The sequence below is a fragment of the Dicentrarchus labrax genome, unplaced genomic scaffold (genome assembly GCF_905237075.1).
Source record: "Dicentrarchus labrax unplaced genomic scaffold, dlabrax2021, whole genome shotgun sequence".
Taxonomy (NCBI): Eukaryota; Metazoa; Chordata; class Actinopteri; family Moronidae; genus Dicentrarchus; species Dicentrarchus labrax.
The window spans coordinates 22,562,487-22,588,859 of NW_026136713.1; the positions used below are offsets into that span (position 1 = coordinate 22,562,487).

Here is a 26,373-nt window from a genome sequence, read left to right on the forward strand (position 1 = left end):
ATCCTCCGGCTCTAGGTGGGTGGTCGTCTGTCTCGACCAAACTAAAGGTCTATCTCTGTAGGGATCCTTTCCATAATGCTGTCAGACACTGACAATAACAACCTGAGTCTGTCAGTGGCACAAACAACTACTGTTAGTGGAACAAACAACAACTACTGTTAGTGGAACAAACAACAACTACGGTCAGTGGAACAAACAACAACTATTGTTAGTGGAACAAACAACAACTACTGTTAGTGGAACAAACAACAACTACTGTCAGTGGAACAAACAACAACTACTGTTAATGGAACAAACAACAACTACTGTCAGTGGAACAAACAACAACTATTGTTAGTGGAACAAACAACAACTACTGTTAGTGGAACAAACAACAACTACTGTCAGTGGAACAAACAACAACTACTGTTAATGGAACAAACAACAACTATTGTTAGTGGAACAAACAACAACTACTGTGGAACAAACAACAACTACTGTTAGTGGAACAAACAACAACTACTGTCAGTGGAACAAACAACAACTACTGTTAGTGAAACAAACAACAACTACTGTTAGTGGAACAAACAACAACTATTGTTAGTGGAACAAACATACTGTTAATGGAACAAACAACAACTACTGTTAGTGGAACAAACAACAACTACTGTCAGTGGAACAAACAACAACTACTGTCAGTGGAACAAACAACAACTACTGTTAGTGGAACAAACAACAACTACTGTTAGTGGAACAAACAACAACTACTTTTAGTGGAACAAACAACTACTGTTAGTGGAACAAACAACTACTACTGTTAGTGGAACAAACAACAACTACTGTCAGTGGAACAAACAACAACTACTGTTAGTGGAACAAACAACAACTACTGTTAGTGGAACAAACAACTACTGTTAGTGGAACAAACAACTACTACTGTTAGTGGAACAAACAACAGCTACTGTTAGTGAAACAAACAACAACTACTGTTAGTGGAACAAACAACAGCCAGTGGAACAAACAACAGCTACTGTTAGTGAAACAAACAACAACTACTGTTAGTGGAACAAACAACAGCCAGTGGAACAAACAACAACTACTGTTAGTGGAACAAACAACAACTACTGACAGTGGAACAAACAACAACTACTGTTAGTGGAACAAACAACAACTACTGTTAGTGGAACAAACAACAACTACTGTTAGTGGAACAAACAACAGCCAGTGGAACAAACAACAACTACTGTTAATGGAACAAACAACAACTACTGTCAGTGGAACAAACAACAACTACTGTTAGTGGAACAAACAACAACTACTGTTAGTGGAACAAACAACTACTGTTAGTGGAACAAACAACAACTACTGTTAGTGGAACAAACAACAACTACTGTTAATGGAACAAACAACAACTACTGTCAGTGGAACAAACAACAACTACTGTTAATGGAACAAACAATAACTACTGTTAGTGGAACAAACAACAACTACTGTCAGTGGAACAAACATCGACTACTGTTAGTGGAACAAACAACAACTACTGTCAGTGGAACAAACAACAACTACTGTTAATAGAACAAACAATAACTACTGTTAATGGAACAAACAACAACTACTGTTAGTGGAACAAACAACAACTACTGTTAGTGGAACAAACAACAACTACTGTCAGTGGAACAAACAACAACTATTGTTAGTGGAACAAACAACAACTACTGTTAGTGGAACAAACAACAACTACTGTTAGCGGAACAAACAACAACTACTGTCAGTGGAACAAACAACAACTACTGTTAATGGAACAAACAACAACTACTGTTGGTGGAACAAACAACAACTACTGTTAGTGGAACAAACAACAACTACTGTCAGTGGAACAAACAACAACTACTGTTAATGGAACAAACAATAACTACTGTTAGTGGAACAAACAACAACTACTGTCAGTGGAACAAACATCGACTACTGTTAGTGGAACAAACAACAACTACTGTCAGTGGAACAAACAACAACTACTGTTAATGGAACAAACAATAACTACTGTTAGTGGAACAAACAACAACTACTGTCAGTGGAACAAACATCGACTACTGTTAGTGGAACAAACAACAACTACTGTCAGTGGAACAAACAACAACAACTGTTAGTGGAACAAACAACAACTACTGTGGAACAAACAATAACTACTGTTAATGGAACAAACAACTACTACTGTTAGTGGAACAAACAACAACTATTGTTAGTGGAACAAACAATAACTACTGTTAATGGACACACTTTGTCCCCAAGGATTAATGTTAGCTTACGCTGCAGCACTTTTCACATCAAACTCTGTTAATTAAGGATTTATTTCCACCAAACCAGAGTTGGTGATTGTCAGAAAGACTAACAAAGACAGTTTTGGTGAGTTTGAATGATGTTATTAAGTTACGATGATCTGCACAGTAAAATGAGTGTTTTTTTCTATGGAGTCTGGTGGAGAGCGATGTTACTGACACTGCTGCTGTGTTTGAGGTGTTTGAGCAGTTTGAGGCTTTGGCTGCTCGCTGACTGTCGCTGTGTTTCAGCCTCCGGAGGGACTATGAGTTGAGGAGTGTTTGATTCTTCTGTCCTCAGTAATGACGGGCTGAGCACTCTGGGACCTATTAGAGGGAAGTGGAGCAGCAAAGCCTCATGGGAAGAAAATGATGCTGGGTAATTTTGTGTATGTGTGTGAGAGAGGCTGAAGAGGACTCCCCCTCAATAACACACAGTTTGTTTTGTTTTGTATGTGCTTTGGACCATTTAGTGTCTCTATTTTAATTTGTTTTACAGTGTTTTGTTGTTTCGTTGGACTTAAATTTATCAGTTTTAGTCATTTTATTGTAGTTATGGTCAGAGGCTGTCATACATTGACTTTGTATCCAGTTTGAAGCCACATACATATATATATATATATGTGTCTCTGCCACCCTCTGGACCTCTGGTCTTATTTCGTCTTAACAAACGTCCAAAAGAGATTCAGTTTACTGTCAGAACAAACCAGCAGATAAACACATATAGAAGCTGGAACTGATTAATTTCCTGTCAATCCACTCATATTTTCCTGGAGGTTTATTAACTGTACATCAAACATATGTGTTAGCAGCTTAAGTTTCCTCTCTGAATATCAGATATCAGCTGTTTCCGTTCAGAAATCAAGCGCCGTCCTGTTGATTGGACCAATGACCTTTCTGATTCCTGGCTCTGGAGGCGCCTGCCGGCCTCCATCTGTCTGAGCTGGAAACACTTCTGAGGAAAAAACCTGACTCCAGATCAGCCGGTTCCAGGCGAGTAACGTTCCACATGTCAGCATCGACCGATCCAGGAAGACAGAAGTCATTGATTAGCCTCGACAGAATAATTAGAGAGCAGATCAGAAGGAGGCTGACGCTTAAATTAATCTGCTGGATTTAATTGAACCGTCAGATGGAAGAGCGCTCTCCACCTCGCAGATCCACAAACTCTTTTTAAAGTTCATTCTTGACCTTCGGAGACACTGCGTGCTACCAAGTGAACGAATCCCAAATCCCTAAATCCATTTACTCGCTTTTCAGAGCTTTCGACCACAACAACCCGCCGACAGACTGAGACAGAGGTAACGATAAAAAACATAAAATACAAACTTCCTAAATCCAATCAGAATTTAAAGGAATAGATTCACATGTTGGTTAAATCCTCACAAACCTGTTTTCATTTAAAAAAAACCCCACCAAAATGACACTTAATTACAGTAAATGCACTTTATAAGCAGTCGTGTATGTGAATTTACACAATATTTCCTGTGTATCCACGTAATTTATTTTATTTTAAATCCTATTTTAATTATTTATTTTATTTTATTTGCTGTTTTATGGGTTTTTTGTTTTTAATGTCTGTTTAATAGTATCTCCAACTGTTGATGTGTTATTAGTTGTATCTAAATCATCAGATAAATAATTATTATATTATTTTTTTCATCATAGTCGGACAGTGAAAACAGATATGATGACGGTTCTTGAATAAATGTCTGTATCGAGACAGAGGAGGATTCATGCAGTGAATGTGAGTATATACAGATCCTCCCTCATCTCTAACATTTGTCTATTATTTTTCTATTTTTGTAAAATAAATCAACAAAGAAATTCAAATTGGGTTATTTCTTTTTTTTTTTATGAAATATGGCATTAAAACTGTTCTGGCCATTATTGTTTCCACAGAGCTGCAGGGCGTTTATATATTGCAGTTCTTTTATTGAGTGAAAGAGTAAAAATGTGCCAGGAGCGACACACTGCCTGGGATTCAGAGAAGAGGACTGGGATTCAGAGAAGAGGACTGGGATTCAGAGAAGAGGACTGGGATTCAGAGCAGAGGACTGGGAGTCAGAGCAGAGGACTGGGAGTCAGAGCAGAGGACTGGGATTGGGGATCGGGATCCAACGACTCACCGATGAATCCGAGCTGAGAAAACTCGAGGATCATCCACTCCTCCAGCGGCTGCTGCAGCGCAAAGTTCTTCATGGTGGTGAAGTAGTTCGGACGAGCGACAATGTCATCCTCTAGCTGTGGGAGAGAGAGAGAGAGAGTCAGAGAGTCAGATCCTTTATTTCAAATACTTCGATACAAGTTAAAGTCCTACATTTGAAACCATTTTAAAGCAGCAACGAGGACTTTCAGTCTGTTGATTCTGGCGGCCCCTGTGGACAGAGGCGGTAGTGTTTCTATCCCCTCACATTAATAATAAATATATAGAAATATCTTCTCTCTGATGTTTATGTAGCTCATAAAGAGGCATCAGTATTAAACTGAGACTGTTTATAACCTGTTAAAAACTCACTGTAATATTTAAAAGTATCAATACCACAATGTAAAAACCAGAATCAATAACACTTTATTGATTCCTGGTCGATCAAGTTGCTAATCAAAGACATTTTAATAATAGAAATAACAATAAGTAAGTTAAAATAAGTGCATATGTGCTGAATAATTGTGCTAATGAAATAATAATAATGAGTAAACTGAGTAAAAGTAAAGGTCACTGAGGTTACTGACATTGATTTAGATGAACAAACAACCCTGATGGCTGAATGTGTCTCAGACTGACAGAAAACTGTTGCAACACTCTCACACAGATCAATCAAGCCACTTGTTAATAATCAATAATTTAATTAAATGAGGATTTTTTTGTTTAAATCCATCTTTACTGTAAAAACATCCTGATCTCCCGTCTGCAGAAGAAGCTCTGCAGCTCCCTGACAGACATTTACATCCTCCACTTCTGTCGCAGGGGAGTCGACAAGGAGTAATTACCTCCTCCACCTCGCTCCCCGCCGTCACTACACACCACCGAGGAAGAGTTCAGAGCCAGTTTAGGTGTCAAAACATAGAGTCTGGCTCTGTGTTCCTGTCAAAACGCTTCGTGTGGGAGCAGCCGAGGCTCCGTCATCGCCGCCGCCAGCAGAGATGATGGCGGGGAGATTGCTGGAAAATAGCCAGAAAATAAGCCGGTGGAGCTCCGCTGGTTCCAGGAGGAAGCCACAGATCACACCGGGAGGAGAACAACATCCACAACTTTCGACTGAACTCATTTCAAGTCCCGACTGTGAAAAATGCTCATTCATCTCTCCCTCCCTTTATTCTCTGTTCCCTCTCTTTCACTGAGCACAATTCCACTGCAGGAACTTTATTTACATTTCAACCAGAAGAACCAGGGTCTGAAAGGAGATCCTGGCCCCCATAAAGTCTCTCCAGCATCGTTGGATTGTTACAGACAATAATCTCTGTGGGGAACAAAGGTTTATGATATTTATACATTTTCTTCACAAAGATAATCTTCACTAACGTCAGGCTAAAGACAAAAAGATTAATGCCTGCCGTCTCTCAAACATCATTTCTAGAATTCATCGTTACAGTTGAACATAAAACAGTAAAAATGTTCCCTTAAAAACCACAACACTAATATTTCTGTAAATCCCCAAAAACACTCAAAGAAACCAAACGACAGCCGCCAACCGTAGCTGAACGTTAGCTCTCAGTGAGCTAGCTGACGCTACGTCTCATCCGAGGACGCCATTCATGCGTCAGTCCTGCGCCGCCACTGGCCTCCTTCAGCGCAGTGATACGACAGAAACTAGTTCCTACGTGAAACGGCTCACAACGAGGTCTGTGGATTATCTGGAGCAGCCGGGTCAGGAGCAGTTTTTGGGGCTTTGAGCTCCACACAGACGTCTGTGGATGGATGAGCAGCACTACAGGCGAGAGGAAACGTGTATTTCTGGTTCCAGTATGAGTTATATTCTCTCTCTTCCTCTCGGGTACGGAGGTGAAGACAATCTGTCAGCGTGAGATTTTTCTTTCTTTATTAACCTTCGCTCCGGGTCCTGGTCTACTTTAAAGACGGGAGGACAGAATCTGGCATTTCTTCCTCTTTAAAGGGAACAAAGACTGTGTGATGAAGCCACAGAGACACTTCCATTAAGGTCCCCGTCAGTCTACCCACAATGCAACAGTTTCATCAGCTGCACACAGCAGCAGAGTTACATCAGAGACACTTTTTACTTTAATGGCCGTCAGCTTCATTAGATCCAGTCCAGTGACGAGTTCACACCACAAACACGTAGTTCAGTGTTTTTAATGATTTCATCAGTAATATTTAATTAAGTTACATCAAGGTCTTTTACACCGGAGACCTCGTTACCACGGAGATATAAAACGTTTCAGACAAAACAGAAAAGAAAGGAATTTAATATTTGTCTTTCATAAATAATATAATAATAATAAATAATAATATTTTATTGAAATAATTTACTTTTATTCTTAAAACTTAAATCTTTGAGTTTTAAAAACATAAACTTCTGTCTTTTAAGTTTTGTTTCCTTCCTGTTTTGTCCAGGACAAGCTTTTATTGTGAAACATCCATACAGTGCACTCAAATAATGAAAAATCTGATTCACAGCTCACCGTAAAATAACCGTACATATATGTAAAATAATATAATATAATATTCTTTCTAAAGAATAAAAGTTGATTAGACCTCAGCAGGACTTTAAGGAGGCTTTTATTGTGAAACATCCGTACAGTCCTTCCTACCTGGACGTAGTATGTTCCTTTAGTCTGAGCGTACATCATCAGAAAACAGTAGTCCAGGTTCTGCTTCGTCCTCCACCTGAGGAAGAGGAGGAGGAGGAGGAAGAGGAGGAGACAAAGATTATCAACAAGAAAAAGTGTTTGTCTTCCTGTAACACACACACACACACACACACACACACACACACACACACACACACACAAAACAGTGTGTAGTAGCAGTGTGTGTCCTCCCAGTATAACCAGTGCAGCCGCTCTGAGAGAATGAACTCTGATTAGAGACTCTGCAGCCAATCAGCACGCAGCGCTACAGCGTCTGTTATAACTGATCACTGACATCTTCATCATCATCATCTTCATCATTTCAACATGTCCTCTAATAGAATGACGGCCGTCAGAGACAATAAAACCCTGACTGTTTTAGAGAGGAATCCTGTTACGTCTGTATGATTGTTAAAATATAATAACACAGACAGAGAATTATATAAAAAGTTCCATAAACAGGAAATAATCTGCTCAGAACTGTTACTGAGTTCAATGTTTGGGTTCATACAGTTTTTAATATAATATAAAATAATTATAAAATGTGTCACTGAGTCCGACCAAGGTTGCGACATTAAATGTAAACTAGAATATCTGTGTTTCCTTCACAGATGATAGATTTAAATACAATAACATTATTCTGCAGAATAACAACTTGAACTGTATTTTGATGATTATTTCTGTTGCTCAGGTTAAAATAAAGATAACTTCTACTGTAACAGAGTATTTCTACTCTGTGGTATCACTGTGCTGTAAGTATTCTCCCTCTGTGCATATGTATATATATAATAAAAATAAAAGCATGTTGCAGCAGAAACACCTGAGTGCTGAGTTTCCTGCTGTAAATATTGAGCAGTGTGTGTGTGTGTGTGTGTGTGTGTGTGTGTGTTTGCTCTGTGCTGTTTACTGAACCCCGTCTGTACACACACTGATTCAATTCACAGCTGATTGCCTGGTTGCTGTCTCTGGGACCGCTGGTGTTTTTCCATCACGCAGACTGAAGGTATCGATGGTGTTTAGTATTTTACCTCCGAACAGAAAGTGTGTTCAGTGTGTTCAGTGGACATTGTTCTGCATTCAAACACGTCCAGTGACACTGAAATGATGTAAAGCTGTTATCAGCTGTCGACTATGGAAGCCCATTTCTACCAGTAAAATAAAAAGATGAAAACTGAACCTTGATAATAAAACATGTTCGTGTTGAGTCAAAAATATGAGATAAAATGTTAAAATTATTATTAAAAAGTCCAAATTGTGAGATGCAAGGTATTTATGAGATAAACATTATGATAAAGAGTCAAAAATAGATTAAAAAGTTGAAATGATATATATAAAATAATGCATCATTGATCAAATCGCCTAAGTCTTCTCAAGCTCATCAGAACATCAGATCGACTTTATGGATCCCACACTGGCAGCATCAGATACAACATATAATAAAATACAACATATAATAGAAATTTAAAAATAATAAGAAATATTATATAAAGAGTTACAAAGTTTAATAATAAAATCATAAGAAGAAGTAATGAAAGAGGGATTTTCCTCATGTAGTAGCCACCCACTGCCCCCCCCGGCATTAACTTTGACCCTTAAAAACTAGTAAAGAAGCATCAGAAAAAGCTCTTTGTAGAGTTTATGTAGCATGTGATGAACACATGGTGTCTGACTCCCCTCCACCCCTCCGTCGTCTCTTTCGCTTTATTGTGACATAAATAAATGCCCCCCCCACCCCACCTCCACCCCCCACTCATCCCCTCACACAGCAGTTTATCCACAGTTTAAAGTGTTTTTACTACAGGGAGTCAATAGCCTTTTTATAACCCCGCTGAGGGCTAAAAACAATCCCGGGGAAAAGAGGTTTTTATAGGAAAACAGTAAAGTTAACACAGGAGCAGCCTTGTCTCACACTCTCTCCCCCGTCTCTCCCCCCACCAGAGGGATAGACAGGACGGTTTAACATGGTGGTGAAAGTCAGCTGATCCTCCGCCCCGAACTACAACAGGAACCAGTGTTTTCAGATCACAGCGACCTCAGAGACTCTTCCTCTGTTTCATAAATTCATCAGTGAAACACAGAAACATGTTTGAGTCTCAGTGTGTCAACAAGAACGGGAGGAAACATTTTCATTTCTCAAAGTATATTTTATGGCCACATTTAAACCCCCTGCAAAACCCTTCTGAGGGTTTGTGTTGGCCTACAGAGAGGAATAAAAGTGGAAGGTTTCTGGCTCAGAGTTTGAGAATAAAACTCGTTTTATTGTGAAGTTCACTACAGGTGAATAGGGTTAAAAACTTCCCCTGCTGATTACTGAATTTATTTAAAGTTTAAATATGCAAATGAGAATATATTATGCTGTCTTCTATAGAAGGAACCATATAAAACCTGCATGCACTGAGTGGGACGAGATGTTATGGAAGCAAAATAGCTCAAAAAGCTACAAACTGACACTCCAACACACCTGTACACCTGTTGTGAGAGGAGGTTATCTCACCTTAGAGGTAACAGCTTCTTTTGTTTCCTGTTAAAGTGTTTGTTGGATGGAGGACGTTTGAGACAAACTGTGATTTGTGATGTTGGGATATAAAAATAAAAGCGACTTTTTGAAGTTTTCCATCACACTGGCAGTGAGATGGAGCCATCAGCTCGTCCTCACTGTGATCTATATTTACAATAAAAAAACTGTGTTTGGTATGCAAGGCTGATGTTAGTCCTCCAGAGTCCAGAGAGAAACCTGTTAATGAGGTTCTCCTCAGACAGCGAGACTCCAGCTTGCATACAGACAGCGTTAAAGAGGACAAATGACGTCTGTCTGTCTTCTGTTCACGGACTCCTGATGGTGCTTTAAAGAGAAGTTTTATATTTTTAAACCCATTTACTGCAAATCAGTTGTTAGATTGATTTCCTTCGTTCCACAGAGACACTGATTTCTGTTCAACAGCTGCACATAAATAATCCATCTCTCCACATTTAGTCAAAGTTACATTATTGGTGAATTATACAGAGGAGCTGCTCCTGATTCCCAGTGGTTCTCATTCAGAGCCCTGATTGTGTTTGTAGTGCTGGAGAGGAAATATACATATAATATTATATATATAATTATTGTTAGTAAATATATTTATTACAGTGCAATGAGATACAGTAAAATATTGTTTTGTGATACAGTATTGTTCTATATCCTGTAAATAGCACTACAGTACAGTTACAGTAGCTTACTGTAAATATACAAGGAAATAATTTACAGTGAACAACTGGACAAGAGGTCACAGGTTGGAGAGAAATGTTGCTTTATATGTCGGTTAACTTCTCAGTTCAGTTTCAGTCTCAGTGTCGGAAATAAAGCAGCTGTTTAGTTTTTTGTCGTTTTGATAATAAATGCTCAATATAAGAATTCTTCTGGTGCCTTCATTTAAGACAAAGTGACTTATTTTTATTCTGCTGTTTGACAATAACGTTATTTTTGTCAAACAGCAGAATAAATATAATAAATATAAGAATAATATACATTTTTTTGTTTTTCTTTAAGGTACAAATGATTAAATTCAGCTCAATAAAGTATTAAAAAAGTTTATCTTGAACAACTGCCTTTACGTTGTAATAAGCACAACTTCCTTTACTTCTAAGGTCCATTTCAGTGTTTCAGTGGGCAACTTTTTATTCTAGTTTTAAGCAACTTTTTAAGTTTTAAGTAACTTTACTTGGACTGTAAGATTTGAGTCTCAGCTCCTCAGAACAATGTGAGGAATCACTGCTAACAGCTTTAAAAGGAACAAATACTGCAGAAGTAGCAGCTTTAAGAGACCTGGAGGACCAGACTTCACTTTACTTTATATAAACGACATTTTTAGGAGCCAGTTGTGACTTTGATGGATTATCTCTCTGTATGTTGAATTTCAGTGGAAACAACTAAAACTAAAGTCTGGAGCGACGGAAATCAATCTAACAGCTGATGTCGGAGAAATAAAAAGTTCTCATGATCTCTATTTGTGAAGAAGAAGAAGAAGCTTCCTGTTTACAAAAAGCTGGAACATGATGAAGAAAAATCCTCAGCATCTGTCATCCATCTGATTCCTTCCTCCTCTTCCTCTGCTGAGATCTTCTACCTGTTAAGTCTGTTCACAGACAGACAAAAACCTCCTCTCGTCCCCCCAGACTAAAGTTTGAAACTGGTTTTGTTCTTGTTCTTCTTCAGAGGAGGAAGAGGAAATAACAAACAGACAGACAGACTGAGCGGAGCAGGAGGACTTTTAATAAAATGTTCTCAGACGTGCCTGAAATGAGGTGAAGAAGTTGATCTGATTACTTCTGTAGAGTTAAAACCTGTAAAACTGTATGTTAAATAAAAAATGTCCGACCTCCTGTTGGGTTTAGGATTTGGCTCCAAGAAGTTTTTTAGTACGTCTGTGTATGATACCTGTTCATACTGATTTTCATACATGGTGCTGTGGGCGGCTGCTCTTTAGGGGGCGCTATCGAGCCGTTTAGCCACGCCCACGTGTGAGACCCATATGACACGAACATTTTTCCACCACTGACACGTGGGTCACGTTTTAGAAGATTGTGAACATGTTTAAGCCGCAAAAGATTTGATTCATTTGGCACAAAATGCAAAAAAGTGCTGAAAAAAGAAAAAAAAAAAAAAAGAGGGAACATGCGTCACAAACGGTGAAAATGTAGAATAGTTCAATGAAGCAGCCCCGGCAGCATGTTTCACTCAGATGTACCAAAATCAATAGACACATGTATCATATCCTGATTAATAAAAAAGCCTCTTGGAGCCACATCCTGAACCCAACAGGAAGTTCTGAATCTACGGTGCAGTTCTTTGGACTTCCTCCCTCCTTCCTTCCTTCCTTCCTTCCTCCTCCCTCCTTCCTCCTTCCTTCCTTCCTTCCTTCCTTCCTCCCTGTTTCCTGCTTCCTTCCTCCCTCCTTCCCTCACTCTGGCTAAATCAACTCTTCTTCACTGCTTTAAAACAGTAGTTGTCATCCTGCCCGCCCTCCTCTGACTCTGATTGGCTGATACTGATTCGCCATCCCGGGCGAAGAAGATGGCGAACAGGATGTTGGTGGGAAGTAGCAGAGTTAATAAATGACATCATATCCGATCGGAGCATAAACCCGCTGGTAGCTGATCGATCAATCAGGCCTTCATCCTTCCCTCCATTAACTTTCTCTATCTCCCCTCCGACCTCACTCCATTCCCTCTCTCTTTATTGCCGTCCGTCCTCCTCTCCAGCACCTCCTCCTCCTCTTTCCTGTGTTACCACGGTAACAAGACCAAAGGGGGCGGAGCAACACTTTATTAGCAAAAATGATGTCACCTCCATCAGCACGCTGACCCTTGAAGGAAGAGAGAGAGAGCGAGACAGAGAGAGAGAGAGAGAGAGACAGAGAGACAGAGAGAGAGACAGAGACAGAGAGAGAGAGAGAGACACAGAGAGAGAGAGAGAGACAGAGACAGAGACAGAGAGAGAGAGAGAGAGAGAGAGACACAGAGAGAGAGAGAGAGACAGAGAGAGAGAGAGAGAGAGAGAGAGAGAGACAGAGAGAGACAGAGACAGAGAGAGAGAGAGAGAGAGAGAGAGAGAGACAGGAAGGCAAGAGGACCAATTTAAGTGTGTGTGTCTAGTTAGCTCTCTCAGTGTGGTTCAGAGCCTCATGAATTAGCCATGACAAGCTGACAGAAGCCTGGGGAGCTGTTTAACACACACACACACACACACACACACACACACTGTGAGAGAATGTGTGTGTGTGTGTGTGTGTGTGTGTGTGTGTGTGGAGCTGTAATTATGATAAACTGCAGTTATTTAAAGTCCGAAAGTCAATAAAGTGAAACAACTTCTTCTATCAAGTTGTAAACATATTCACCGTCCACTGCCAACAACAGGCAGGTGCTGGTAGGTCATAGGACCACGTCATAACACAGTGGTTCCCAACCTGAGGGTCGGGGCCCCCACCAGGGGTCGCCAAACCTTCACAGGGGGTCGCGAGGCCTTCTTGAGTTTAAGACGTGCAAGAAAACTACACACAGTAGGTCAATGTCTCAGCATTTGGTTCACTTCTGTGTGGAAAAGTAAATTCTCAAGTATATCCTCTAATAGAACAATGGACAGACGTCAAGAAAACACTGAATTTGTCTGTATGAACCCTTTTGATTGTTAAAAACTATTAAAGAAATACATAATACAGACAGAATTGTATTAAAAAGTTTCCTAAACAGGAAATAATTCACTCAAAATTAATCCAATTAACTGCTTTTACACAAACTTCTTTCTGTAGTTTCTAGTGGTCGACTTGTTTTCAGCAGGGCATCGGTGGCAGACATATTATAATATGGTAGTAATAGTTAGTTAGTTTTTATTGTGGTTATGGGAATATCATTTAATTTAATTATATAATTTGCATGCAGAAATGTATGGGTTGAATTATTTGATTATTGTTTATTTCATTACATTTTTGATTGCCCTGTATGGCTCTATGGAGCCACTGGGAGGCTGTTAGACTTCACCTTTAATACAGGTTGTGGCTCCTGTGCAGTAAGTGGGGAGCAGTGAAATGTTTGTATATTTAGGGTCTCTAGCAGAGTTTGATAAAACAAAAACAGTTTCAGTACGCTGACTGCAAAACAGAGACTGACATTTGATGCACAGACGGACTAAAAAAGTTAGTTTTATTCTGATTTCTGTGTTAAAGAGAGTTTTATGATATTGTGCTTCAATAGGATGCAGAATAGATGCATGCTGGTATCGTGAGTTAGTGATGAATCACCCTCATGCATGAATCATACATCAATAACAGCCCAACTTTACACATGACCCATGATGATGAAGATACAGGAAGACAGAAATGCATCTGCTTCTTAAAGTTGAGAGCCTCTCTGAGTCATCAGTGTTATTCTTTTAAATCTCTGCATCTCCTACAGGCCAAACTCTACTTAAAAACCTGGCACTTTAATACAAACATACTTATGGACAATCACATCTGCTTCTTAAAGCTGAGTGTTTCTGAGTCATCAACTACAACAGTGGTATTCTTTTAAAACTAAAACACCTCTGCAGACCACACTCCATTTAAAAATCTGGGACTTTAATACTAACATACATGCTGACAATCACAGCTGCTTCCTAATGTTTAGAGCCTCTAAAATCCCCAAAAAATGTTCACAAATCATGTTTTCAGGGGAGTTCATGTGTTATTAAGAGCAGCCGAGGACTAAGGCTGCCTGCAGATGTTTTTCTGTTTCGTATCACAAATTTGCAAATAATCTTTAGTTTCCCATCATATTCTGCCATCTGCATAGCCTGTGACTTTATGTTTAGCGTAGCAAAGAGAGTGACAGGTTAACCTGCAGTTGACCCACATGTTTGCAGTCTGACTGACATCCAGCAGCCCACTGATGACAGCCGTCCTGCTTTCTTCACACACAGATTTGAGGAAAGTGTCTGTCCTGCAGTGATTTGACTTCTGAAAACTAGAGCCAGGATTTTGTGGGACAATAGATAAAAAAGCTGTGCAGTCCCACACAAAGTGGGACACCAGGGGCCAGATGCATAAAACCCTGAGCCTTTGTGTCTGCACAAACACAGAAATGTGCTTTCTTTTCGTAAGACTTCTAAAGCTGCACATACGCCTGCTTATAAATCTCAGCCAGTGGGGAAACGAGCGTGCAGCTTCATTTCTACTTCCACAATTATCCATAAACGGGCGTAGAGACGCCCTCAAACATCCACTTAATATACTTGTGCTCGCTCCGCCACTTATTAGACCTGTCAGTGAATAATAATGTATGGGCAAACAACAGCATCAGAGCAGCTGTCAATACGCACGGCTGTGACTATTTATAATGTAGCATTAACTCATCACATGAACCGGTGAACATGAATCATCAGAAGGATGATCAATGATTAATATAAACAGCTCATACTGTAACAGACTTCACAATTCAGGATCAAATAAAAGAGAATTAACAGGGAGATGATGGAGAATGTAAATAAATGGGTCCAGGAGGTTTTTTGTATGTCTGGAGATGATCTACATGTGCACCACTTTCACCTTCATGCTCATAGGTGAAACGTGCCTTTAGGGCTGCTCAATAGGGGCGCTGTTGAGCCATTCTTCTGCACACATATGTTCGAGACCCATAGAATTCCAGACTTTACGCCATGACTGACATGTGCGCCGCGTTTCATGAGATTCGGAGCATGTTGCAGCCTCCAAAAATGCGATCTTGCATTAGGAATAATAGTAATTCCTTCACATACAATGTGTCCTGAGTAGTTAGTGCTAATGAGAGAAAGCTGCTCAGTAACTAAACTCCTTGTTACCTGCCAGAAAAGAAAAATAATACTGATGATTCATTTCGTGTTGTTATTAAAACAGACTTTTATGGTGAAAGAGGAGTTTCCTGTACTGCAGCCGCACACACACACACACACACACACACACACACACACACACACACACACACACACAATGCAAGGTTGTTCCACAGAGTCTGACTCATTCTGTTGGCAAAGTGTTAAATAAACCAAAAGCTTGTTCCAACACACTCTAATACTTTATTAGTGAGGACCTGTCACTGACATTAATGCATTCTCTACCCTTTAAACGTGTGTTGCTGTCGGTCCCCATAATGGGCTCCCAGTGTTTGGACCCCACATACATACTAAAACAAACACAGAGGAACATACCTGACTCTCTCCTTCGGGTCTCCGAAAGACTCTCGGAGTCGAGAGAAGTCAGGGTAGAAGTGGACGGACGGAGAGACGACCTCCAACAGACCCGACTGGATCTCTGCTGGAAAACTGACACACAGAGAGGAAGTTTTATTTCATGTTCACAGTGAATGTTATAATATAATGAAACAACCATTTATTAGATTTACTTTATATATATATTACAACATACAGTATAATATCACTATATAATGCAGTCATTTAACTAAAGAGAAACAACAGTGGTGGAAATAAGTACATTTATTCATGTACTGTACTTACACTGTATTTATACTGTATTCCGAGGTATTTGTACTTTAATGGTTATTTCCACTTTATGCTACTTTGTGCTTCTACAAATTCATTATACGTCATAACAACAACAACAATGGCGGACTACTACTACTTGTTTGTAAACAGCGCATGCTCCATGGCTTCTCTTCCGGTTTTAGTGTATTGGTGTGGCGGCGTCACAGCGCCACATACAGGCCTGGCATATGTACTACAGCGTTTTGGGTCGTTGTCAGTGAATCCGTGTGGACGCAGATTTCTGGAAACAACGCCGTGTTTACGGAGATTTCTTTCGAAGCGACATCGTATTGGGTGAGGCTGCGTATTCGTGAGGACAGGCCCTTAGTTACTAGTTACTTTTAAGATCAATATTTTATATAAAACCGTGATCAGCTGATCAGATACAGAGGGTTGGCATGAAAACAAAGGTACCTGACCAGTCCAGTTAGGTGTCAAATTTAACACATTGATATAGATTAATTTAAAATATAACAACAAATTAATGTAATGATTGACATAAGTTCAGTGAAAAAAAAAACATGTATTTGGACAAATGTTGTTAATAAAACAATGTATTGATTTCTAATATCACTTTTACATATTTCTATTCAATACTTTATCAATGTGACACATTAATCAAATTATATGAACTGTTTTTTATTTAGATTGCTTGTCTCTATTATTAGTGTTTGAATTAATGAATTTATCTTCTTATATGTTTTATTTTTAATAGCTTGGGTATTTTTACTCATTTTATAATCTTACTCAGCATCATTGTAAATTAGTTTTGAGTTAAAATGAAGGTATATATATATATATATATATATATATATATTAATAATCTTGTGAGCCCTCAGATTGATCTGCTGACCCCTATATTGAGAACTAACAGTATATAAATTAGGTTATAGAGTGGAGGAGGTAGGAAAGAAAAGGAGGATGAAAGAGAAGGAAAGGAGGAAGAAGGATACAAACACAATAGAGAAAGAAGTAGAGGACAAAAGCAGGATAAAGGAAAAGAGGATGTAGAGAAGGAAAAGATTGAGCTGGGAGGAAACAAAATGAAGATAAAGGAAAGTGTTAAAGGGAGAAGGAAAAGAGGAGGAGGAGAAGGAAGGAAGGAAAATTCACACTTAATCTTCGAGTGTAAAAATGTTTTTTACAAAAAGGTTCCTGCTGCTGACACAGTTAATGCTGCAGGCGTAGAGTGTGTGTGTGTGTGTGTGTGTGTGTGTGTGTGATAAATTAATCATGCACTAACATGCTGCACTTTGACTACACGCCGTGAACAATGGCACACGCACAGCTGTTCACACACAGCGGTGATCAAAGGCCGCCGCGTACGAGCCGACATCAAACACATCACACACACACACACACACACACACACACATAGTGAGAGGAAGTGAAGAATCTCCTCTCATATCTGTTGCCATAGAAACGGCATCCCATCATGCAAGTGGACTTACAGGCGCTTCAGGTTGTCTGCTACACTGCTGGCATACTGCTGGTCCGCCTGAAAACACAGAAGGCAAGTTTTTATTAGTTCATTCACCAACACACACACACACACACACACACACACACACACACACACACACACACACACACAGGTGTCAGGTTATTGTGACATCATCAGAAGTCTGATTCTAATGATGTCCAAACAGACCTTAAACAACCCGATAATCAGCAGAATCTGCAAATTATTTCAACAGGAAGTAGTCAGACTGTACCGACCCCGCTGCAACAAGTGCTCAAATTTCTGCTCAAACTGTTTAAAAGTGGTTGGTGACGTCTCTTCTTCTTCAACTTGTGGTGTTCCCCAAGGCTCTATCCTTGGCCCACTGTTATTCTGTGTATGAAAGCTTACAGTAATTTGCAGCCAAGCCAAATGAACCAAGCGAGGACACAACTGGACAGAATCACAGAGTCCCTTCAGGCTTTATTGGGGATTGTTGTGGCCTAAGATATCACTGTAAAAAAATTGTGATGTTTTCCAAAGAAAGCAAACATTAAATTGGTTGAAATTCCTGGAGGGAATGATTAACTCCTTTTTCAGTAATATTCCAGGCTGACTGTTGATTGGCCACCGCAGTTTGACGTCAGGTTTCTCCAAAACTTTCCTGCTGCAGGTCACTGCTCTGTGCCACACAGCCTAAACAGACTACTACTACTACACAAATCAATAGGGGGACTGGTGTGTTCACCGTAGCCACTGATTTGGTCTGAATAACGACAGCCCTGCAAGAAAGCCTCCCTTCATGAAGGATAGAATTACCTGCAGTGTTTTCCAAGGCGCCATCCTTGGTCCCCTGTTGTTCTGACACGTACTATGACTTTAGAGCAGTTTAACAGGTCTGATCACCGGACTGGCCACCACAGCGTGGCGTCAGATTTTTTGGCTAATTTGGTCTGAATCAGCCCTGAAAGAAATCCTCTCTGCTTTAAAAGAGGAGTTTATAGTCCTTTAAAAGGATTTAATAAAGCGCATTGTGTTACACGGTCCAGATTAGTTGCCTGTTTTCTGGGCAACCGATTGGAGACAAGACGCCAAACTCATAGCGGGCAGAGCGTCTCACCAGTCGTTCATTACCTACTCTGTGTTGAAGCAATAACAAACACACACGTGATAGAGTGAGATCATCTCAATGTTTTTATGCACCAAACACACACACTCTTGTTCCCGCTCGAACACGAACAACAACTTGAGCAATCGATGACATCAGAGTTCAGCCTCCCGCTCGGCCAATCGGGGCCCACGTGGACTCATCTGGCTCTGAAGGTCGCCGCGAGGTCACACACATGTTTCCACCAGGCGAGCGGAGCTGCAGTCTCTGCAGAGAGTTTGTGGTTTGTTTTGGCGTCCTGGAGGTGCCAGCTGGGTGGAGCTTACCGCAGTGTTAACGAGGAGCAGACGCAGTTTAGAGCCGCTCATTGGTGACGCTTCTCACTTTTTACTGTCAATATTTACTGAAAGTTCTCCTCTCTCTGAGCGGCTCCAGTTTCTGACAGTGAAAAGGACAAAAAGAGAGTTCTGTCTTGGAGGGAAAAGGCTCTGAAATGGCGCTGGGATCCTAAAACAAGGTCCAGACATTGTTTTGGTGGTTTCACAGTGAGGTGGTTGGCTGGGTGTCGAACGGCAGGAGTTTGTTTCAGATTGGTGGAAAACTAAAGCTCAGAGACTGAAGGAGGTTTCCAGCTGCACACAGGCTCCAGCTGAACTGAGAGTTCAATGATATTTATAAAACTAAGAACAATTAAAGGAACAGTCTGTAATTCTCCAGAGACAGTGGCTGCTCCTCCACCTCATTCTAATATGGTCAGTTTATGGTACATGTAGGAGTGGTTTGTGGACGTGAGGGGGTCGCGCCGCTTCCGGGCATTAGATGCTTGTAGCCACCCTCAGGCTCCACCCTCCTACAACAGGCTGCACCTGATTGGACACTTTCTGCTCAAAACGGACCAACACGGCGGCTTGTGTGGGAATGTTTTAAGCAAGTTGTTGGATCTGTGTTCATTTTAGGTCTACAACAGTTTGTTTAAATGTTTTATGTTGAGTTTCCAGAGGCAGTGGGTCACACTGCTGAATGCCCCTGATTTACTATTTACTCACTTTAACCAAGAACGATAAATAATACAGAAAATATTCAGCCCCTTGACGAAAGCAGAAGCCCTTCCTTTTGTAGTTGGCATCAAAAATCTGACATGTTTCTTCATAAATCTACTGGAGATATCAATGTTCCCCTGAGGGTTCGGTGGATTTGCTGAAGCTGCTGTCAAATAAAGAGCGGGACCAGATCCTGCCCGTCCAGTCCGGCAGCAGTGAGTTCCTGTCACAGTCAGTTTCAGTGATTTTACACATTTCATTTCCTCTCATACTTCCCTCTGCTGCTCACTGAGTTTGTTTGTATTTGTGTCTCCATTTGTCATTTTGATATCTTCCTCTCAGCTGCTATAATATTTAAAATCCCCTCTGGGTTTTTGTTTTTATCTCGCAGACACAGTTTGCAATTTCCTCTGACAGATTCGAACTGAACTGGAGTTAAAACGGAGTTCGGTTCCTCTCTCAGTCTGACTGACGCTCGGGTTTGAACGCGGACCGAAGACGTCTCAGCTGGGTTTGTTTCTGCTCGTGAGGAACGAGCAGTGAAAGCACTTAAAGCTTTTAAAGTGCAGAGATGTGTCACATGAATTTTACATGACTGAAGGATGTTACAGTGAGAGAGCAGGAGAACATGTGACGCAACCCAGCAGGGCAACGCAAATCCAGCGAGCCCCCCGCAGGTCCACGGCACACGAACAGGACTGTGATCAGCTGCTACAGCTACAGTATCATGTCTCTGTGCTGAAAGATATTTATATAAGCTCTTTAAAAGGAACCAGGGCAGGTGGACTGCAGGTAAAGACTGCAAACAGCAGTTTCTATACATCTTGTATCACCTTTCACAGTAAAAACAGATAAGTTTGTTCAACTCAAACTGTTTGACCAAAGTTTATAAAATATTTGGGTAAATAAAATATTTATTGTTACGGTAACCTGGGTAAATTAAGTTTTTAATTAATTACAATAATATAATATGTTCTGTAAAACGCAGAGTTCCAAGCAGAAGAAGGTCTCCTTTACTAGCCTGGTGTGGATACAGGTTTTAACAAATAAAGGCAAGTCCCCATTAGAGGCCTGGTCTGGATTTTATATTAGTCCACTGGAAGTATAAAACCTTTTAAAGTCTGAGTGAGTTCTGAGCTGAGCTAAAAAATGTTAGAACCTTTGTGAATATGGACACGCTACACATCGTAGATCAGTTTGTAATTGATTATTCGATTTGCTTATTATACGTAATGTTCACACTAACATTGTATATAAAGGGTCTAAACTGATTGAAACAAATAGAGAAAGAAGCTCGCTACGTGCTGTCCTCCCTACAGGTGATTTTCTCCAGTGATTGGACTACAGTTTTAATCAAACCCAGAACAACTCAGATTGTTTCCATTTTAATCAGGACTGGAAACTTTAGACATCCAGATTTTCAAGGTTTTCCAGGACACGTAAGAACCGTCAGTTTTCCTCGATCTGGAGGCATTTAGCTCCAAAAAACTGTCGGCGAGTGGAAGGTCAGGACTAAAATAACAAAGTGTGAACACAACTTAAAAGAATTAGGAAAACACAGGTTTGTACTGTTAAAATAACAACAGATGAGAAACTGCAGCAGCTCAGAGTGACCTTCATCACTGTTACTGCAAACACACACACACACACACACATACACTTCACAATGATGTAATTTCACAGCTTAAATGTGTCAGTGGACACACACACACACACACACACACACACACACACACACGTCAGCACTGTTTTACCTCCCTGCAGCAGTTTGAGGTTAGCATTAGCACAGACGCTAAACACTGACATTAGCACTCTGTGTGTGTGTGTTGGGGTTCATTAGCCAAACCACTGACCTTTAGAAAGCATGCAAGGAAGCACACGCATCAACACACACTCACGCTGATGGCCAATTATCCTCTCTCACACACACACACACACAAATTCTCACACACACACACACACACACACACACACACACACAAAAATTCTCACACACACACACACACACACACACACACACACAAAAAAAAAAAAAAATTCTCACACACACACACACACACACACACACACTGACCTCAGCGATGAGAACCACGATGACACAGTCCTCCTTCTCGGCGGGACTGAGCTCCGACATCAGAGAGCTGAGCGTGTCGGTCAGGTAGGAGTGGACCTCCCGCTTCACACTGGGAACCCCCATCACTATGGAGACTGCGCACGCACACACACACACACACACACACACACACACACACACACACACACACACACACACACACAGAGTTAAAATAAAATAAAACAGAAAATGGAAATAAATCCTGTTTTATTATCCATATTTATAAATGATAGTTGGGAAACGTTGAAACTGACTGAATTCAGACGTCTTATGAATCGCCATCATGATGTAATGATTTCAGCATTATTTTGATCTATTTATTGACATTAAAGGGACATTGTGTTGTGTTTTAAGTATTTTATTTGCTAAAATCAATGTCTAAAATTACCTCTGCCAATGATCTGACTTATCCTTGTAAGCAAAGAATTTCTTATCTGTATATACATTGGACGGGCAAGTCCGTGGAGGCTTCCATGTCGTTCCACCATTTTGAAAAACTATAATCACCGAGAGGGACATAAAGCACTAGCCTACCTGTCTCACTAATCCACAACGCGTTCTCGCTCAGAGCCAGCGTCACGTGACTGAAACCAGCTATAACGGAGAAGGAGATCAGTGCCCCGGCACATTTGAAAGTCTGCACTGCACTTTAGTTCATAATGGAGGATCATACGTATGCCGAGCCACAGGAGAAGGAATCCTCGTCACCAAAAAAGCCAAAAGGGAATTAAAAAGGCAACGTGACCGGCAAATTCAAAAAACGAGGGTAAACATCGGGGTAGCTTTTCCCAGGTGGAAAGAGCTAATGAAGGAGAAAGACTTTCAAAGGGACGCTGAAGTTGCCTGCTTTCTCCTCCACAGGTAGGCTTCTTGGTACATAACGGCTACCGTAGTTGCAATATGCATTTGAAAACGCGAGGCACTAGAGAGCACTATTCGTTTGAATGCAAAATACAATTTCACCTCTAGATGGGAGAAATTCCTACACAATGTCCCTTTAAATCACAAATAAAATCTGTTTATTTTGGGTTCATACCACCACTGTGAGCCATATTTAGAACTTTAACATGAGTAAATACAAATGATACTAATGCAAAAATTCACATTGTGTTTGGTGGAAACACACAATAAGAACACTGTAGGAGCAACAACATCAGTACGTTAACTACTTATTTATGTGGTTTTAATTATTTCTTCACAAAGGTCAGCAATGAGGGAAATTTACTGATTGATTTTGTTTTTGTGTTAAATTTTCAGTGTTTCCACAGTGTTTTCTTTTAAGTGCAAATTGTAAATGTGCATAGAAAACGGTGCATGAAAACACACTTCCTGTTCTTTATTAACTGTGTTGAACTAAAATTTCATTATAATAAATTTCTTTATGATCTTCTCTGAAAAATCTGTGTGTAAAAACGTGTAAGAACAATAAATATGTAAACCAGAACGATGTTGACTGTAAGAATAAACCCTCCTGATATTTTGGCTGAATCCCTGGTTCAGAGCGATCCCGGGAAATAAATAGTTCAGGGTGTGGGGGAATGATTCCAGCGATTACACAGAGCCGACGGGGAGAAAGTGAGTAACAGCTCCAAAAGTGTTCAGTGTTTACAGCAAATACACAGAGCCGGCAGCTAGCTCACGGCACAGTCATTTGGTTTCAATTCAGTTTCCAGAAGCAGGTTTGTTCCAGTTTAGATTATATTGTTTTTAATGTGTAAATAAGATTTAAGAAATTCAGTCGCAGTAAAGATAAAAGTAAAAACACTGACTCACCAACTTCTCCTCATGTTTGTTGTGTTGACAAATCTGACAAAAAGACATTTCCTGTATATTTTTATTTTATTTAGTTTGTTTAAAAGTTGTGTTTGCTTTTTTTCTAGTCTATATTTTATTCTTATTTCAGTTAACTAAAAACATTTTCATGTTATTTCATTTTTCATTATATTTAGTGAACCCTTGGTTCAGGGTTTCCAGCAAATACAAACAGCCAGTGGAAAATCGAAAGGGGCCTTGGAAAGTTCTTCCAGCAAATACACAGAGCCGGTGTGTAGTTCAAGGGGCCAAGGAGTTTTGAGAGTTTCCAGCAGAGCCGGGTGTTGTTTGGGGAGCGTGAGGTTCTCCCAGTACAGAGCCTGTGGTTCATCAATAATCATAGGAGAGTTTCCAGAAAATAATCACAGCCAGTGGGTAGTACCCTGAGAGTGTTGTACCGTCCATTACATTAAAACTTGCAGAAGATTAGTTTATTTATTTGCACATGCAGTAGATATATATATATAAATTATATTTGTTTGATTGATTGATTGATTGTAATAGTTTTACTAAGATAAAGGATTGCAGTTTATTAACGACGACATAAAAAAAAACAAGAATAATAGAAGTTTAAACTGCTGTGTTACTTTTGACCCAACTGACAACCACAACGTCTGTTCAAAGTCAAATTAAACCAAAGTCATTCCACATTTGTACAGAATATCCGCTGGTATTGATTATTGATCAAACTCATAAGTGAGTTATATTTTAAAATGAGGTTTATAGTGTTTGTATCAGCTCTCCCCACTTGTCTGTTTGAAACAATAAGTGTGAAATATGTTCACATTAAAAACAGAAGTTTGTATTTTCTGAAGAGGAGAACACGTTTAGATTTACAAACTCCACTCAAGACAACTTCAATACAGTAGTTCTATCTGAATTCTTTGTCTATTATAACCCCTAGGCATTTAATGTGTGGAGTTATTTCAGTGTTTTTTATTAAATCTTTTATTTTTATTTTTTGTACTTTTTCTTGTTGTTACAAAATATAAAATTAGAATTTTATTGATGTTTAAAGTTTTTCCATCTGAAACCATTTACAAATATTTGATAGGTCTTCTTTTGCTTCTTGAATCATTGAGCTTAAATACTCATGTAAAGGTGTATATCATCAGCAAATAGTGGAGGTAGAAAATTTTTACAGTCTGTAGGTCCCACTAGGGGTCGCCAAAGCTTCATCAGGGGGTTAAAAAAAAATACACAAAACTTAAAGAAAATACACAGTAGGCATTTAAATTGTCTACAAGAACATAACCAACAAGAAAACACTGAATCTGTAAAAAAAAAGCTTATTAAATCTGTATGATTGTTAAAAAAACAAAATCCATAATACAGACAGAGAATTGTATAAAAAGTTCCCTAAACAGGAACTAATCTGCTCAGAATTCATTAAAATCTCTGGTTACTGAGTTAATATAATATGAAATATCTATAAAATATGTCACTGAGTCAGTTTATTAATGATAAATAACTAAGCAGCTATTTGAGAGTGACATCTCATCTACAAAACCATATTTGTGGATCAACAGTGTTAAAAGCTTTTGGCAAATCTAAAGTTTCACATTAAAAACCCTCCAGTGGCGTCATTGTTCCTGTTAATTTAATGGCAGTTTGTATTTGAAAGTTTATAGTAAATCCAAATTTATGAGCCAAACCAGACTGAACCAGGACCAGTGAGGATGAGTCACAGTTCAAAGTGTGAAAACAGCAAACAGGAAGTGAAAATGAATCAACACACACACACACACACACACACACACACAAACACAAACCCCCCCCCACACACACACCCCTCTGGCCTTATTTCTGTAAATGTACAACCCGCTCTGTCTTTATTTAACCTGATTTACTCTTGTTGCTGCTCTGCAAAAAAAAAACACATCGTGCCTGTTGTGTTTCAGAAACTTAACATATAAATCAGATTTGTCACACACACACACACACACACTCACACTCACACACACACAGATAAACACAAACACACACAGATAAATATATAATATAAATTTCTTGCTGTGTTTTTATCTCTCTATTCTTTGCAGCACCATAAAGCACTTCCTGTCCGACTAACCTGTTTTACTCAAAGTGCGTCATAAATACATTTGACTACACACACACACACACACACACACACACACACACACACACACACACACACACACACACACACACACACACACACACACACACACACACACACACACACACTGTGATGTGTTTGTTCTCTCTGGTTTTATCTGTATTTATGCCCTCTGTGTACAGCCGCCTTGTCAGGAAATGGTTTACCAGGCAGAAAAAAATGTCTACAAATAAATTAGAGCTGACACACACACACACACACACACACACACACACACACACAAGAGTGACCTTGGTCCAGCCTGGTTGGTTGGTTTGTTTTATCCTCCAGGGGTTGTGGAGTGTATCAGGGGGACCTCGTGAGCTGTTTCCCCAGGGAAGGTGCACTGTGCCTGGGCTGCTGGTTCTGGAAGGTGCCCCGGGCTAGCGGTGGAGGTGTGTGTGCCTGTGTGTGCATGTGTGTCTGTGTGTGCATGTGTGTGTGTGAATCTTTATCGTATTTCCTTCCAGCTTTTACAGTTGTTCTCCTTTGGTTTGGCTTATTTCTTGAAACAGGAATTACATTCTCAAAACAACATGGACAAACCTCCAAACCACCTGGCAATTGTTCACAACAGAATTGTATTTCTCATTGATTTCATCACATTGC

The 26,373-nt window shown here is 39.8% G+C and overlaps 1 protein-coding gene across 1 annotated transcript in view; it reads right to left on the reverse strand.

The window, feature by feature from the left end:
* mgat4b (alpha-1,3-mannosyl-glycoprotein 4-beta-N-acetylglucosaminyltransferase B) overlaps nucleotides 1-26,373 on the reverse strand; it is a 94,324-nt gene that overhangs the window by 22,531 nt on the left and 45,420 nt on the right. The window contains exons 4-8 of the mRNA XM_051419982.1: nucleotides 21,795-21,928; nucleotides 17,583-17,629; nucleotides 15,799-15,912; nucleotides 7,065-7,140; nucleotides 4,424-4,538 (exon numbers count right to left, since the gene is read on the reverse strand). Coding sequence (XP_051275942.1) covers nucleotides 4,424-4,538; nucleotides 7,065-7,140; nucleotides 15,799-15,912; nucleotides 17,583-17,629; nucleotides 21,795-21,928 — 486 coding nt within the window. The remainder of the gene's footprint in view (nucleotides 1-4,423; nucleotides 4,539-7,064; nucleotides 7,141-15,798; nucleotides 15,913-17,582; nucleotides 17,630-21,794; nucleotides 21,929-26,373) is intronic.